The sequence below is a fragment of the Bombus vancouverensis genome, chromosome 6 (genome assembly GCF_051014615.1).
Source record: "Bombus vancouverensis nearcticus chromosome 6, iyBomVanc1_principal, whole genome shotgun sequence".
NCBI classification, from domain to species: Eukaryota; Metazoa; Arthropoda; class Insecta; order Hymenoptera; family Apidae; genus Bombus; species Bombus vancouverensis.
This window is the reverse complement of record NC_134916.1, coordinates 11,376,415-11,394,725: the sequence shown is the minus strand read 5'-3', so window position 1 is coordinate 11,394,725 and position 18,311 is coordinate 11,376,415. Positions and strand designations below refer to the sequence as shown.

At 42.4% G+C, this 18,311-nt stretch overlaps 1 protein-coding gene across 8 annotated transcripts in view; it reads right to left on the bottom strand.

Annotated features, from left to right (window-relative positions):
- retn (retained) overlaps window positions 1-18,311 on the bottom strand; it is a 138,145-nt gene that overhangs the window by 18,414 nt on the left and 101,420 nt on the right. For all 8 annotated transcript variants that reach the window (XM_076619563.1, XM_076619567.1, XM_076619564.1 and 5 more), the window contains one exon: window positions 512-695. In XM_076619563.1, coding sequence (XP_076475678.1) covers window positions 512-695 — 184 coding nt within the window. The remainder of the gene's footprint in view (window positions 1-511; window positions 696-18,311) is intronic.

The following is an 18,311-nucleotide window of genomic DNA, read 5'->3' as shown; positions in this document are numbered from 1 at the left end:
TGATATGACAACATGACGCGATACCTTAAAGAAACTGCGTCGACGATAGGGACATCGGTAGGCTTTTTGCTTGTGCTTTCATCCTTTTCTCTTATCAAAGGGCTGAAGCGCATTCTTAAATATTAAAAAAAGAAATTTCTAAATAATTTATCAACAAATTCAAAGTCAATGGTCGGATCTTAAGCGAATTATTTTGCTATATACAAAGCGACGAACACATACGACGAGTAAAGATCAGGATGATACGTACCTTTGTTGTTTTTATAGAAAAAAAAGAAAAAAGGAGGATCGATTAGATTAAAAGAATGGCAATAGAAAAGACGCAGGCTGAGTGTCGAATAGCTGCTTCGGGATATGAAACGACACGAAACGCCTGGTCCTTAGTCATCGCGGCAGATTTCATGCTCAGATGAGCTTTTGTCGAACGCGGGGACTTATTGTATGCGAATTACCAGCGAATAGGCACCAGGCGGAATAGGGTCCCGGATGAGAAACTTCACGATCTACTTACTGGGTGCGTAGAGTAAACGCAGCGGAAGTGATACTTGACGGCAGGTGGAGGCCTTTGATGATTTCCTGCCAGAGCTTCTTGTTGATTACGTCTACGAGACCGCCCCGAGCAATCACTAAATTATACAGCTCGTATAGATCAAGCACCGATTTTGCCATTATTGGCAGACGGTTGATCGGTGTTCCTGAAATCAAAACGAATTGTTAAGAAACCTAAAGCAAGAAGAAACGAAGAAGAATAAATGAACGAGGATAGAAGATGATAGAGTTTTACTGGATGTACAGTCGGTTGCAAAAAGATTCGGACGCTGTACAATTTTTATTTCTAAGCTGTATATTTTCGGTAAAGGTATTAGGTCGTCCGAAAAGTTTCTTTCGTTTTGTAGGGAAATAATGGATGCACAATATCTTCCGTTTTATATTATTTTATCGAATTACGTATGATCCATTCTGTTCTAAATAAAATAAAGATCACAACGTTCGACAGATTAAGTTTCATGTTTGTATGAAGATGCATCGTTGTAAAAGACGGGTCTGTATAACAAAGACACTTTTCGGACAACCTAATATGTACAAGGCCCAACACAAATGTATCACATTATGTCACGTTACTTTTTGTAGATAACAGGTTGAAAAAGAACTGTTGTGTTATCGTTTATTCTTGTCTAAGTATCGAAGAAAATACGGAAAAACAGCGAGTTTTTATGTCAGAGAAAGTTTCGAACGCAAGATTCAACGATTTGTTAATTTAGTTTTTCATTAAGTAGTGTCAGTGTTTTTATACAATCTTTATAAACAAATACTTTGCCGAAATGTGATCACATTTCGCGCATTGGTTTTGTTAGCAGTTTGTTTACGGATTGCAAAAGCCGATGTACAGGTTTAAAAATACGATAATTATGAGTATCCCGCTGCGAAAAGACAAAGTGCATTGGTGAAATAGAGGGTATGCTGAAGAAACTTATAGAAGTAGAATGTAGAAAAAGAAATCAGTGTTCATTATCGTAAGAAACTTATTTCCACTATGTCAAAATGTTTAGATATTATCTTTAAACATGCGGGAAATCCGATTAAATATTAAATTTTCCCGAATAATTATCATTAGTCTAATTTTATCTGCATAATTAGTATTAGTGTCCGAAACTTTTTGTGACATAAAAATTCACTCTTCTCAATGTTTTTTTCATCATTTAGACAACAATGAATAATATCTTTTAAAAGCTTTTTTCCACTGTTATTTGCATAGTGTAGTGTAATATAGCACAAAATATTTTTGTCTGTCCTTGTACATCCACTGAAAACGTACGACTTTAGTAATTAAAATTGTACAGTCTCTCGATCTTTTTATGACCAATTGTAAGTAGTTTCTTTGACATTCCTAATATGAATTATACATATGAATTTTATAAATGTTTACATTCTGCAAAAGTAATTGTATTTTACATTTAAAAGGATTTCTTTCTTCTCGAAGATATTCTAACGTGGTCGATTTATAGTAAAGTTACAGGTATTATCGAAAATAATACGATAACAAAGTCTCGATATCTTAACTCGAATAATCACGTATCTCAATTTTTTCATATTTCATATCTTCAAATTTTAAAACAACCAGAGTTTATCAATTTTTAAATTAAAGCCCGACTGGAAAGACTGAATTTCTTCCCCCGATTACCCTCTCGACTTTGTCAAAAAATGTAAATCTAACGACGAAAACTACTATCCTTTGATCGTATCAAACGACACCTTGGAATATACGAAGAGAACATTTTTCTAGCGAATATGATTTTTAATTATCGAGTTGACAGAAAAAGACGTTAAAATGTTACACAAGTGCAAAATGCAAATAACGTATTTACACGCATATACCTGATACAGGAAAGTAATATACATAGTTTAATAGACACTACACTCGTCGGTGTCCCAGAGCAAGAAAAAGTAACTCTGCGTCGCAATTTCAAAGTTGCGTTGCCTATGTAACTTCGTCATGTAATTATTAGTTTGTCCGAAAAGTGTCTTTCTTTTACAGATACGTCTTTAACAACGACGCATCTTTATACAAACATGAAACCTAATCTGTCGAACGTTGTGATTTTTATTTTGATAGAACGAAATGGATAATAAGTAATTCGATAAAATAATATAAAACGGAAGATATTGTGCATCCATTATTTGCTTATTAAACGAAAGAAACTTTTCGGACGACCTAATACAACGCGTTAATTATCTAACGACAACCACAGATAGACGACGATAAAAATGTATCATTCGGTTCGAGGCAAACTCGATGTCTCGAGACTTTGGGGGTCTTTTTATTCATCACGCGATCGGTTCTGACGCATTTTCGACGATGATGGCTCGGTGCGCTATTCGATGGCGGGGCGCACCGTTGAAACTTTACGAGGTTTGTCCAAGGCTTCCAGCGAGGGGCGTTAACAAGAGCAATAACGAATTCGTAACGATCACGCGAGCTCCGCGGCTTTTACGATCTCCTTACCTGTATCGTACGTTCGCGTACGAAATAAATAGAATAAAGAAAAATGGTAACGTTCGAGCATGGGCGAGGGGGTTTGAGAGAGAAGAAGGGGAATGGGGGATGTTCGGGAAAAAACGAATCGATGGTGCAGATAATCTGGCAAATATTTCTTCACGCGAGTACACCGCGTGCAGAATCGTAATTATATCGGAATTATCGCGAACTCGCTCGCGCAAACAACAAACGAGCCTTTTACGAGCTTTTACGGAGCTTTAAATGGCATTTAAGATAACATGCAGGAATCGTGTCGAACGCCACAAAACTAACGGCGACCCACACCGTATTTATAATCCGATATAAGCTCTAGGTCCATCAAAATCTTGTAGCTTTACGGTTGTAAGAAGGAAACGTTAATGGTGGAATTTTCCCGGAGTTTAATAATATTATACGTATCGGTCAAAAACATGTTGGATAAAAAATAACGCAATCCAATAGTCACGTCCGTACCGAAAATTCCACTACGTATTCCGACTATGGAAAAAAAGAGGAATGGTGAAAAATTGTAAAGAGAATGTGACTGCATCGTTGAATAGTTCCGAATATTCTGCTTGCTAGTTTTAATAAAGAATCGTAGTATAGTAAAACGTATATGTTATTTAAAAAGAGTCAGCAATAGACACTTGCTGGAAACTGTAAAAAGAGACAGAAATATAGTAAACGGAAAGAAGAAAAGCAGTGACCGCATTGCGGAACGTTATCGCTTAAAATTTCGACAGATAGAACCGTAGAAGTTTGCATGAATTTGCCACGAATTAGTTCTCTGATAGATACCAGAACAAGAGAAAGAAAGTCTACGTATATACGCTATGACACAATTGCGATACAACTGTCGTTTAATGGCAAGCATAGACGTCACGATTAGAATACGTTCAAATTTCCAGATTCCTAAAGTTACAACGTATAATCGATACCGCGACGATAGAATTTCGTCGACACGATTGTCGTAACGCAGGAATTCTGTCGTCGAGCGTTACGAGCTTGTTCGGGATTCGTGTTAACGGGGTGTTAACGTGAGTTAGCGACCCGTTCGCGACTATCTCGCGGCTCAACAACGTGTACGTAAACGTCATCTTTACGAGCCGGACTAGTGCCGTAATCTGATCGTTGCTCTCGTAAATACGCGTGCATGGAGGAAAAATAATTGAAAACCTCGCATGATCCCCTTCACGCGTATCCTCCATTCGAATTCTCAAAGTACCATTATGGTAGCGTTAAAAGGCCACATTCGACGATCATCTTGTTCCTTTCCTTGGCTGCGTAACGTCGATTTAAACGGCGAATAATCACGGTAAAGGGAAGAGGAGAGCAAAAAGAAGAAAAAAGAAAAAAAAAAGAAGCAAAGAGGGAGAGAAGGAAGCGAGCCAAGATAGGTGCTCTCTCGCATCGCGATACCTTGGCCGACGTTTGCACTAAACACATAATTCCGGCTCGATTTAAAGTCACGCGAAAATTCACCGGCAGCTGTGTACACCGCGTGGTAGTCTTACCGGCTCGAAGCCGGTAAATTTTACGAGTTTGTCCAGAGGTTCGAGTTAACGGGGCGTTAACAAGGGCAATACTCGTGACTATCGCGCGTGCGAGCTCTCCTTTGCGGCTCTTTACGAGCTCGCGAACGATTCTTCGTACGAAACACCTTGCTACAATAGCAGCAGCAGCAGCAGCAGCAGCAGCAACAACGACGACGACGACGACGAACGCGATGCCACGAACAGGAACGGCAAAAGGAATAATAACGAGAACAAGCAGCAGCGTTGGTATCTGTAATAATAATAGCGAGCCTGAGGTAACTAGATCCGGGTTGCTCGCGGAACCAAATGCAGCGGAATCCAACGACAACAATTCGCCGGGTTGTCGATTGTTTCGCGTATTATTCCGAATTTCGAACTTTTAGAAATATTCAAATTTCTATGCACGTAACGTGAATTTTCAAAAATAACGTGTTTCTGTTGTCGGCAATTTGTATCGACAGTGGTTAAAATTCAATGGAATTTAGTAGCTACTTGAATTAACAGAGTGCTCGAGATGATTAATTTGTAATTTTTCATTGAAATATTATGCATTCGCTACGGTGCATGTTCGAGCATCTAAACGAATTTTCGTGAGACGATAGGTACATTTGTACCCTTCGTGAGGTATCTGTGAGCTTGCATACTCTAAAATTAACCATTTATTCGTATTTAAAGAGAAGGAGAATGGTACCGTACCAAGTTACGGAACGATGTCGTCTTGGTAGAATGTGTGTAACAGAGAATTACATGACTTTGCTTTGAATATTTGATCATCGTATTCTCCGGATATTGTCTCACCAGATTACCACCTGCTTCGCGTAGATACTACAACATTTTTTTGTCACAAAACGATTTATGATATTTTAACAGTTCTGCGAAGAAACGTTGGCGAAGAGATACCAAGAGGTCGTTGAACGATGAAGCAATCACAATTTTTCACGACATTCAAGGATATATTTCAACTATTGATCCAACTAAAACACTAATCAGATAAATGATACAAATTTATCGAACGATCTAATACGTATAGCTCAGGATACGAACCATGTAGAAGTTCTCACTGATCAATTCCACAAATCGGAAAATACGGAAAAGCGATGACGTGACAAACGCTGTTTTCTAAATTTGCTTTAGAATTTGCCATTATTTACGCGATCGTCCCGATGGAATCAATATAGACGTAATTACTTGCTTAAGAATGGAATATTAATCAGGTACGTACCTACGTATTTAACGAAATTAACGAACGAATAAAAAGTTAATTGAAAGTTATTGGTTTCTGTAAACGACTCGATACAACGAAAATTATTTTATCGTACAACCTTCGTTTCCATTTCTCTGATACAAGATTTACGCCATAGCCGTTGATAGTTTCTAGTATCGAGTATAGCGGTTCGCGCGAGTAATTCGCTTGGAAATTTCGCTCTGTCACGAATATCGAGAGACCATCGCTAGCGGAGTGATCGTATCGCAGGATCGTTTATCCGCCATCGAGAAGGACGAAGGGGGCTGCCGCCATTCCTGCTCTCCAGAGTGGAGGCAATAAAACGTTGCAGGCTGAGGTAGGGGAACCAGCAATTTCGGGCTATCGAGCGTGGTCCCTCCAGCTTTATTATTGGCCCTGCAATTATTGTTGATATACGCGCAACCCGGCAACCCAGGCATAATGTTCCTATATAGGGCGCGGCGATAAAAGCTGCGCTCGCAAAATGGCGGCCGATTCTTCTCTGCCTCCCATCCTTGCGTTGCCACGACGAGCCTTCGCGGACTTTAAATCCCCCTTGCTGTCCAATCCATCCACGTGTTTCGTGCTTTTTCTTTGCTGCCTGTGGGAGCACAAATCATCGCTGTACGCGTTCCTCTCGAAAGAAAATGGCTGGTTCGCGATTTCGAATATAAAAAGAGCGAGCTTGTGGACCGGTCTGTGGAGAACCGAAGGGCAACGTTGTAAACGACAGACTTTCCGAAGCTGAGATAAGATCTGATAGACGATGAAAAGACGAGTTACGAGTAAGCGAACGAAAATACGAACGATACTAGACTTTTTGGAAAATCGATCCCTTTCGCGAAAGTCCGCGGAAAAGGATCGCGTCGTTCGTCATCGGGTAAAAGTCTACCAAGAAAAGAGAGAAACAATGTCGTAAACGACGAAACCTTAGGAAATTGTCAAGAAACTTGAAAAAGTAAAATTCTCGTCTGATACAAGATTTATCTTGTCACTGTATAAATTTTGTATTTTAAGAAGCCGAAAATACGATTTAACGTGGATATCGCGAGAAATTGATACTTTGAAGAATACAGTGCTATAGAGTGGAAGGTGTGCGAGTCAACGGGAACGAATCTCGTTGTTCGACACCGGGCAAAAATCTACCGGGCAAAGAAGAAAGACAGAGATACAACGATAAAGAGAAAGAAATGACAAGGGGAAGAGGAAACGGGGGACAGGAGAAAGAGGGAGCGGAAGGGAAGAGGGAAGAGGCATTTCAGGATGCGATTACGATTTTTCTTGGTAGGGCGTCCAATCAGCAGTTATTTTTATAATGGCCGCCGCCGCCACCGCCGCCGCGCCGCTGCGGCCGCGTCCCGCCGGCGTATTCCAGCCGTAGCGAGCCGCAATGGTGGCCATTGCATGCTCGCTTCGACCAGACAAAGTAGCCATTCGACGTGGCGTACAGGCGTTATGTACCTATCGTTGTACATAATTTTCGCGCGCTTCGTTGGGAACCGAGGGTTGAACGTACTTGCCGCTGCGCACGAGACGACCCATCAGACTGCCTCATCGATGCGAACCTTGCTCGTATTTATAGCTACCATTGTTAGATAATTTCTACGAAAGTCGCGCGTTCACCTCTTCCAAGGACGTAGGTATATAGCTATAAAAGCGGTCAAAAATTTGGAATCACTGTCTCAGTGGTCTGACATGTAAATAATAAAGTGATATAAAATGTAAATAAATCTGTTGCCACTTGTCCCATTAATTCGATATTAATGTTCTAAATATCAATGGTAATTTTATTTCCTCTAACAGATTCTTCTTCGTTAGACATTTTTTTAAACAAACAGCACCCTAAACTGACGTTTTCTTCGGATTCTTGAATTTTACGGAATGCACAGAGGTTGTTAATTTTTCACCATCCTAGGTAGTCTGATTTTACTGGAACGCGTCGATATATCATAGGAGTTGCCAAGCGTGAGCCTTCAAAGATAGAAACATTTTTCACGTTATGTGGATTAAACGGAGGTGACGTACCAGAAAGGAAAGTTAGTCAATGATGGCGAGAATACCGCGGAAAGTATATTGTCTCACCTGCATTACGGTCAAAGCGATTTTGATTTGCATCAGGTAAATCTTCGATTTACCAGCATACTTGTATCCCCTGATGCGAGACACGATTGCTTAATTCATAAATAAAGAATTAAAAATCCGACTAAAATTTCTTTTAGAATAAGGCGGCATCGTTTTAAGTGGAAATCAGACCGTCTCGATATCCTATCCCAACTTTACCGCGATGCAATCGGAGCTCACGAAGCGTAACCCGTGACGGTAGAGCGTAATGACGAGCCACGGCTTTTCGCTGCTACCATGAAAAGCTAATTTTCTTTTATCTGTCCGCGGTAGTTCTCTTCCTACTCCATATTCAATAGATACGTATAAGTACATACGATACTGACCGGATACATTAGGTCGTTTACTTTTCACATCATTTTTTTTTTTTCCTAATAGCATCGACCGATGACACAACACCTATCATCAGACTAATACATGTATAGCGAGCGACATATATATTTATCTATGTATTAATGCATTTATTCAAGTATTTGTTATTCCTACTTTTACACTTTTCGTATTCGAATATGGAATTTTCCTGCGAAAACGTAACAAGAGCAACAATAATATTCAAAGTTTCAATAACCCATATCGTTTCTTACAATGTAGAAACTCGATATGTGTAAAGGAGAAGAGACACGGACAAGTGGACAAGAGCCACGTCGTTACGATGAAATACATAGGCACAGTAGCTTGAAAAATATTCCATAATATCGTCTCTTATATCGCGCTTTAAATTTCTATGGCAAAATCGGACGATTACTGTCGAAACTCGTAATAAGCGATTGAAAGTATTAAAAAAAGAATATTTTTAGCGGGATTAATTTAGCAAATGCCAAGTACAGCGAGGTTGAACATTGCAGCCGTCTTTTTATTACTACAAATCCATCGAACGTAGAATGTAATAATAACACGAACATGTGGTAGACTACGTTTCGTCCATAATGCGCCGTGTTTCCTCGTTCGTAGCAATCAGCGATCGAGCAGGACGATCGTAACAGAAACAAACCGGCCCTTCGATACCATGTCGGTAGAGGGGATAATTGGTATACGAAACAAAATGTTGCATTTTATGAGTTATTGCGAAGTATATTGGGCGGGTAAGATTGGCGGGCCGAAGGAGTGCCCGATCTAATAACGATCGACTATGTCGGAGGCCTTTATTAACCGACGCAGGAACTGCGACCCGCTGTGGGCCGACTAACGCGCCTGCTTTAAAAGCCTTTCGGACGCGCGCGAAACGACTTTTCGCAGAATCTCGCGTGACGACCCTGGAATCTATCGAATAAGCTGCCAAAGGAATATACCCCTGCGAAATATACTCTTGCGTCCTTTTCCCTTTCTACTCGCTGCCACTACACACCATTTACAATTTCCATTTCGAAGTCGACAATTCCAGCAACATTGTCGACGAGGTAGTCATTCGCCTTGAGAACCAACTTAAATTATTGTTTACAAGCGTTGAACGCTTTAGCGGATCCGTGATAACGGTATGTAAATTGCACGGGAATTAATGACAAAATCATTTTTTGCGCTCCTACGCAAAGGTAGGTCGGATATTTTTTTCAGTTTCGACGTACGTACAGTGGCTACGAAATATATTCATACGCTATGAAAGTGTCTTTCTTTTACAGACACGTCTTTTACAACGACGCATCTTTATACAAACATGAAATCTGTCGAACGTTGTGATCTTTATTTTGATAGAACAAAATCGATCATACGTAATTCGATAAAATAATAATAAAACGAAAAATGTTGTGCATCCATTGTTTCCTTATAATACGAAAGAAACTTTTCGGGCGACCTAATATTATGATATTCATATAAATACTAATCAATTAGGTTCAAGTATGATAAGTTTCAATAATATAAGTTTAGTAAGTAAGTTTAATAGTGTTTTCACGTAGGTAGTTACTTCCTGATAAAAAAATGATTCATTGGAAGATAAGGGTATGTAACACGTAACATGTATTCTCCCTCTTTTGCGTGACAAATAAATTTAATGGGAACGTGACGAGGTAGATATGTTATTGTTTACGAAAATACGACGTAACGGCTGTTACATTGGAAGAATCTATCGCGTTAACGAATTCAATAAGAGCTAATAAGCTATGCAACGTGGATTGCACGTTACTTTAGTCTCATGGGGTTTATTTCTTTAATTAACCGGACGAAAGACGCGATTCACGTCTGAATGTATTTCGGCTGCTTCGAAAACTGACCGAGCAACTTTCCGAACGAAGCTGCTACGCTACTTTCGATGAGCACTTTACGAGCCAACTTGCGATACGCGCTGCCGTCTGACGAATATCGAAACGTTATCCTCGTGTTCAAATCTGTCGATAGATACGTTTAAGAACATTTACAAAAAATCGTAAGCCCAAAAACTTGTCCATCGTTCGATCACAGTTTTGCAAAGATCAACGCGATAGATCCACGCGTCGATCTCAATCGTTCGAATTTTGGTAATATCGACGATCTTCGTTCGCCTAACTTAATCGCGCTCGAACAACAGGCACGCGGTACAAGAATACGACGGAGAAAAAGGGAAAAAAGAAGGACAAGGGTGGGAGCAGAGACGAAAGATTCTCTCTGTTCATACGGGTTAACTTTGTTAGCGTCGGTATTATCAGACGAACGAAAGACTGGGATTGGCATTGCGAAGAATAGCCGGGAGGGGGTGGAGTTTCATATGAAATACACGCGACATTTACTGCCTCCACCGGCTGGGGCCCCTGCAAAGACGCAAACGCATTATAAATAGAACTTTCTCTCTTTCTTGCTCGTCTACCCCCTTCCCCTCGTTGTACGCCCTCCTTTACACCGATCCTTTCCTTCCCTTTCCAACGAGCGTCGAAGTTGCAGCCCTTCGCTCGTGGCCACGAAGAGATCGAGAAGGGTCCGAAGGAAAAAGGGGAGAGGCCACAGCCGCCACGAACAGTGCTACAATCTGCTTTATAATCTTGTTAGGATTTCGCGGAAATATTGGCGTAATTTACGATCCGTCTTAGCGAAGTTAACTGTCAAGGGAGTCGCGATGGAACGTCGAGGCCAAGCAAGGGGTTGCGCCGTGTCTCGCCTCTGCCACGCCAAACGCGAGTCCGTGCAGACACGCGTTCCCTCACCCTCCTCCTTAACTACGTTACACTATCCTTGCTCTTTCTTTCTTTTCGTCTAACGTTAACTCGTTGATCGAGGTTACTCGGTCTTGATAATTTTTGAACATTAGATCGAATCTTGGCAATTAATTTTTGGTCTATAATTGTCTCTATATGCTTCTTGAAATCTTATTTTCCATCTTGATAGGATAAGAGAAACTTGACGAACGAACGAAGGTATAAATTATAGACTTTTATCGTTTTTCACAACTTTGTATCGAACAGGATAATCGATCGATTCTTAATTCGTAAAATTCCTTCGTACATTCCTCTTCGTTTGATCAAGCCTAACTTATAATCACCGTGTCACGATATTCTATCTATAATATTAGATACATGAAAATGACGGTACAAACAAGGTTTTACGCTATTCTTAAAACCATCGAAACAATTAAAAATTGCGCAGCGTGTGCGCCGATCGGTAACGAGAATTTCAACCAGAGATTAAAAATTTACGACTGAATAGAATTCGAATGCTTAAAGAATAAAGAGACGAAATTCGTTCTGTTTGTTTCTATTTCATAAAAACTGGTAGAAAGGGGTCTACTCTATTATGTATTGATCTCGATATAACAACAGCTCGAGTAGGATTATCGACTTGTGGGGCGATCCTGCCGGTGGTAAGAGCCTCTCTATCGAGGCATCGAAATCTCCCCGACTAAAATAGAAGATTCCCGCAAACCTCCCCGTAGCCACTTGTTGCATGGCGATCAAATAATTGTATCTCCGTCGGTGGCATGGCAACCCCCTGTGTTGGCCTAGGGTGTGGCTTATAATTCGTGGGTGGCATCGTCGTTCTCGTTTCGGTTCCCTACTCTAATCCAGGGAAACAAAACGATCCTGATATCGCGCGCCACGAACAACAAGCAGGGGATTTTCCTCTTTAGTCTGTCCTTTTGTCACATTCCTCGCTATTTCTTTCGTTTAAATTTTAATTATGATAAATCTACACGCACGAGGATTAAGCTTCACAATGTTATAGATAAAAGTTGTTGATTGTTTTTCTATAGAATGGATTTCAATCACGAATTTACGAATGAATGGAACTGCGGTGATTTTATTATTTATAAGTGTCGTGGTTACATACAGCGGTCTATTGGGACGCGATTAATCTCATAATCGATGCAGCAAAGGATAAAATTATTGTTTCATTTCGAAGCGTTATTCGAGAAGCGTCATAGTTTCGAATTCTTTAGAATTCGAATAATCGAATCAATGAATTTTTTTTAATTACTCCGATGTCTAGAACCGCTTGTTTTCAACATCCTGTACAACGATAAAAATTACGCAACGACGACACGATATAACCAGCTAAAATGAAGCGAATATATTTGTAACGTATCGTCGGAATAATTCATTGATCAATGGCGATATGAATTTACGCGCGAAGATACAGACAGAGAGTTTTTTTTTTTCAGAGAATATCTACCTTAGGTATATACCTACTTGAAAGTTATCAAGCTTCACGACCAGAAAATTCGAGAAACTCAAAAAGCTCTAATCTTACATAATCTTCTATAATTGTTGCTGGCGTTCTTGACATTTTCATCGGCACGATACTTGTCACTGAAATTAGTATCTGTATAATAAATCCTACCCGTTCTACGCCTACACCGAGCGTCACCGCGGTTGTGTCTGGTGACGATGTTTCCCGGCAAAGTAGATCAAAACTCTGTGAAACAGAAGATAGACAAACACGATAGTAGTAAGGGCGTGGCACGCGAAGGAATAATTCCACGTCGTCCGTCTTCGTCCAGTCGTTTCTTTGCCCGGCGTTCTTCTAGTTCTTCTTTCACGTTCCTTGGCCACGGAGAACTCGTAAGAGTAGCGACGACCTGGGTGGGCTCGCAGCTCTATGGCATGGTCGACTCGCGACCTATATTACAGCCGTTTCTTAGCCACACAATAATAAAATCCCCAAATAATATCGCAATAAAGCGATCGGCCCAACGCTCGCTGTTACGAGTCGCCTGATAGACTTTACGAGCTCGTTTGATATGCCAACTTGCTGTCGCGCTAGCCTTTGCGCTACTAAACTCAGGTAAATTGGATTTTACTTGGTTTTTATCAAGATATCGATGTGGATCCTGCTACGATTTCGATTCCAACGATCTATTGTATCGTCGTTGTTTCGTCAATCAAAGTTCCATTGGTTCGGTGAACCTCGAGGCACTAGAAGGACGATGCCAAACGCGTATCAAAATTCTCGTTTTGATCATAGTTAACGAGCTCTCTGGAGACGTTTCTTCAAACGTGGAGCTCGTTCCGCACGAATTCAGCCACGGCCTTCGTTTCGTCTGTCGGAGACACAGTCGAAAAAAAGAAAGAAGACAGAGACGACGACGACGACGACGACGACGACAACGACGACGACGGCGAGTTTGTCGAGTAAGTGTTTGGAATCGTGATGGTTTGTTTGGAGGCGGCTGGTACCCGTGGCCTCGGTCGCGATCGCGACCGCGATGGATTCACGGCTGGGAGGACTGCCAGGCACTTACCAACAATGTGGCGAAGCTTTGATGTGACGTAAAATGGCACGTTAACTGGTACTCTGTTCTTGTATGACCGGTTGCTCGTACAGCTTTATCCTAATGCAAAGATAAAAAGCAAACTTTGCCACCTTTCACGTTTAACGAGTAAAAACATCAAGTTCGTCCGTTCGACAAGGATCAACGACAACCTTCGTCGGAGTTGAACGATCGATAGAAGAAACGAAGACTTCGAACGTTAACTTACGAACTGGTAGGAGATTCGAACGGGGGGTCGAGTTCTCGGGAATCGAAGCTTCCGAGAAGCAGCGTCGTCTTCGCGGCTATTTACAGGGTTATAAAATACCAACGCGAGCCGTGATATTGCAGGCCGGTCGCGTTATTGTCCGATGCCAGGCGTAAATCAACCTATATATTGGCCACGCAGAAATAACTTTCGATTCGTGCTTGTCATTCTGCCAGAATAAGGGTTTAAGTCCGTCGTTGCGACGGTCACCGTCACGACCCAAATATCCCCGGACTCGCATGGTCATGCGCGCACGCCGCGCCGCCTCCTCTCGTGGCTCGCCGCCTCCTCTCTATTGCGACGTGGATTCGTCAGGGATCGTAAACGCGCCGATACGGCTGTGAGCCTTAACGACGTTAATCGCGGCGAGCCAGCTCGTCGCGCGGCAATTATCTTCGTCGAGAACCTTTTGCCTACACGTAACCCGGTCGTTCGTGTGTCTTTGCACGGAAAGCTCATTAAACGACCATTCCACGAGCTTCGAACGATCAGCCGCGACGCTTACGATTTCAACGTAGCGCGGCTTTGACCGATTCAATCGATCGACGATGGATCGTAAAGCGAGATCGCAGATCACTTTTTCGTTCGATTTTGAAATAAAGAACGTGATAACTGGAGATCTATTTTTTCTTAGAGAAAAAGAAAAGAAAAAGAAAGAAGAAAAAAAGAATAGATACGTTTAGTAGAAATCTGAGTGAAACGAATCGTGTTGAGTATAAGGGTTGTGCCAGTGGAGTAGGTCGCGCTAAAAGCCAACGACTCGGTTAAATTTGTAAACGCGATGAAAGTTCCTGCAATTTGAAACTCGAACGTTTTGCACGAACGCGATTCTACCGAAATCGAAGATTTTTATTTGAAACTATCTTTGTGGTATTTTATACGCTTTTGCCAGCACATTATGATTGTACGCAATCTGCGAATGAAGGAAACTATCGAGAAAAATTGTCGAGTGATTGCAAAGAAACTACCGCTAGAAAATTACATAAAATCATACGGGAGATAAAGAAAAACTTCAACAACTATTATATATAATTGATGTAAGTTTTAGGCGATCGTGTTCTCACTACTTGTGTTTCCACTTTTATATCTCGTTTTTCAAGTACACTAAACGATTTGTGAAGGAAAGAGGCGCAAGTTACGATAAGCATAGTAGATACTACGTACGATATAAAATGTCCAACAATGTTTCTAGAACGCTTGAAATACATTATGAAGAATCAGATACATCGAAAACCGTGAAAACTTTCGAGACGACTTAATATATCCTGTGCTGGCCACAATTTGTCAGGAACAAATTAAAAGGTAAATATGTAGGTTTCACTGGTCCAACCGACAAAGCTTGCGTTCCAAGTTACGACTCCAATTGGGAACAAATGGAAGGCGAGCGAAGAAACGTGGATGCAGGTTCGAGCGCAAGAGGAAAGACACGAAAAGACCGGGACAGAGGGTGAGGGATCGGTAGTCAGGGTGGGAGAGACGATATATCAAGAACCCCCAGAGCGATCGGCGCTGTTGTGAAATATTAATAAGCAAATTAGTTCAGACTTAGTGGCCCGCCAATACTAAACCGGCAGGATGGAAATGGCCGTTGGCCGTCTACAACGCTCGTATTTCACTTCCCACGCCTGGCCAGCGTCGAGGCTGCAGAACGCGGAACCCGTTCTCCGATTTCTTCCACCTTCCTCCCTTCTTCTTTTGCCTCTTTCGCCTCTTCCCTCTTTCCTTCGCATCGATATTTTCCCTCTTCGGTATTTTCTTCTTACAACTTCGACAGAGGCGACATTATCCAGAGACGAAAGTGGAGACCCGATCGCGAAAAACTCGACGGTTCGTCGTTAATCAATCGTCTCGCTGCAAACGATCATTCTTGTCACCCATCTCCAGGCGTCTAAGCGTGCTGGATACGCGAGAGAAGCAAAGAGAGGGAAAGCGAGAGACGAAGGTGAAGCGAAGCAAAGGGAGAGATAGCGAGAAGGCGAGAAACGGAGGCAGACTGTCGGAGCAAGAATTCGACAATTACGTCACGGGAACGTAACGGATGATCGGCGAGAACGGCCGGCGCGGCGTCGAGACGTCTAGAATGTGCGAACGTCATCCTGCTAAATGCTTTTCGCTCGGCTCGCGTGCGCGAGCTATCTATAGCACTGGAACGTGCCGGAGAACCGTGCCGACTCTCTTTCTCTCTCTCACTCTCTCTCGCTCTCTCTCTCTCCTCTTTCCTATATCGCTTCCTTTCTCGTTCACCGATACTGGAAGCTACCCGGTCACTTGTCCGCCGCTGGAAAATGTAGGTCGAATTCGAGCACGAGCGCAGAACTAATTGGACAGGTGTGCCGCGACGTCGTCCGCTTCTTCTTTTCTGCTCGCGTCGAAATTTCATGCCACACGCGCGATTTGACTCGGTTCCCTCGAGAGGACGATCGTGCTCGTTCACGAGCTCGCCCTTCGTTTTCATCCGCGATCGTACTACTATTTACTCGCAGACGAGGATAAACGAATTATCGTAAGCCGTGGTTCCAGTCTACTATAGTCGACTTTTATAGAAGAGTTTTAAGAAGAGTTTCAGAGAATAATTCTCTGTTACGAAACGAATGGAGCGATTTAAGCTGGTAGGGAAGCTATTCAAATTCCTGGGTAATTCTGTGAAAAAATGACACGATTTACGAGATTCCCCGTTTGCGTGAAAACGATAGCCGGGCTACCGGTCTCGGAATGTCGGCGGTACGGTCAGATCTCATCCGATTCGCATTATAATAATTAATGTCGAAGGAATTTCGGGGCTTCTGCACGAAAACGCGATCCTCCTTCGGTAGCCAGATCGCCTGGAGGGCATCAATCAGCGGGTGCACGTCGTTATATGCTGGGATTCCGAATAATTGCTGATGATTGCTCACCCCTTTTCCTCGTAGCCAGGCCGAGACCAGCCGCCACGCTTCTCCGGAACCGCTAATCGTCGACTTATCACGAAACTTCTCGGAAACGCGAGGACGATCGACCAACGTTTCTCTGATTTGCAAACGACCGGCGGAAGAAAAAAGGAAGAACGAGGGAGAAAGAAAGGAAGAACGGGAGAATGATCGATGCTAGAAACGAGTCGGCCGTGCGAAGCAATTAAACGAAACGGGAGCTCGAACAGCGTGGAGAGAGACTAGGGTTTTTTCAATTTGCGAATTCTTCGCGAAACGATCCTGGCACCGAGTGAAACGGTCGACATGCGTCTTCGTTGTCTTCTGTCTCGTGACGGAGGAGATAACCCCGAAAATGCACGATACTCGTCGTGACTCGACTCTTGCAACCCCTTCGAACCCACCAACTCTGTTACTGAAACCTGACTTGGCAAATAAAATAAGCTCGTCTCGTCTGCAAACTACCGTATCGAGAAGAACCATAATACTATCGTTAAACGTGCCACTGTTACGCTAACGTGAATGGGTACCGTCAGAACGATCAAATATAAGGATAAAGAACGTAATAATATTATTTTCGTTGATCTTTCGGTTTCCATGTTATTTGGCAACTGTTATATATTTAACGAATAAACTTGTCATAAAGGTATAAAAATCTAGTTAACGAAACGACGTTAAGATAAAAAGGATCTAACGATAAAACTTGTAAAAGTAGCGACCAAGACCAAGAAGAATGATAGACAAGCAGGAGAATTGTAGGAGGATCATTTTCGCTGTAAGCTCCATGCGATCCTTTGGCCGCTACCAGAAGAAACGATAGCGTACGCAGGATCCTGTAATCCCGACATAATCCCGATTTAAGACCCACTAAAAACAGCGGGTGGCCCTAAGCACTCTGATCTTTGATCCAACAAGGAGGAGAGTAGCCAATGAAAAGAGAAAAAATAGAGAGAAAAGTATCCGCGTGCTCGCTTGGAAATCCGTATTGGCTCTCTCTCTCTCTCTCTCTCTCTCTCTCTGACCGTTTCCGAGAAAACATTTAGAGGAGGTTTACGAGCGATCCGTCAAAGAGGAAATCCATCACTCGCGGGAACGGGGAGAAGTCCGCCCATCGTCGGGACTCTCGTCGATGCGCGCGCTAGGACTTTATTTCGTTTTATGGAGGTAAACGTGGATGGGTGTTTATGGACAAGCTGAATTGACTCTGTCTGTCGTCGTCGAACGTCCACGCTCGGCTCGTACATTTGCTCGACAAGGTCGTAAACGCGATAAAACGACATTGGAGCGGCTAGCGCAGATACAAATAAAGGTAGAAACCGAGATGTCCCGGGGGCGGCGGGAACGAGACCGATCGATCGATAGACTCCTCGTTCCCTACGATCGGTTCCCGACGATACGTGCAACCGACGCGATCTGTTTCTTCGCAGGACTTTGCTCCTTATTGTCTAATTCTGTCTCGACTACTGAAACACGGTGCCGTAACGGTACCACGTCTCGACCGCTATGTTTGCGAATTCAATTCTCGGATCGGTGAATCCGAAAGCGAGGGTGTTCTTTCGCAACAGTTGAAGGAATTCAGTTTGCTCGGGA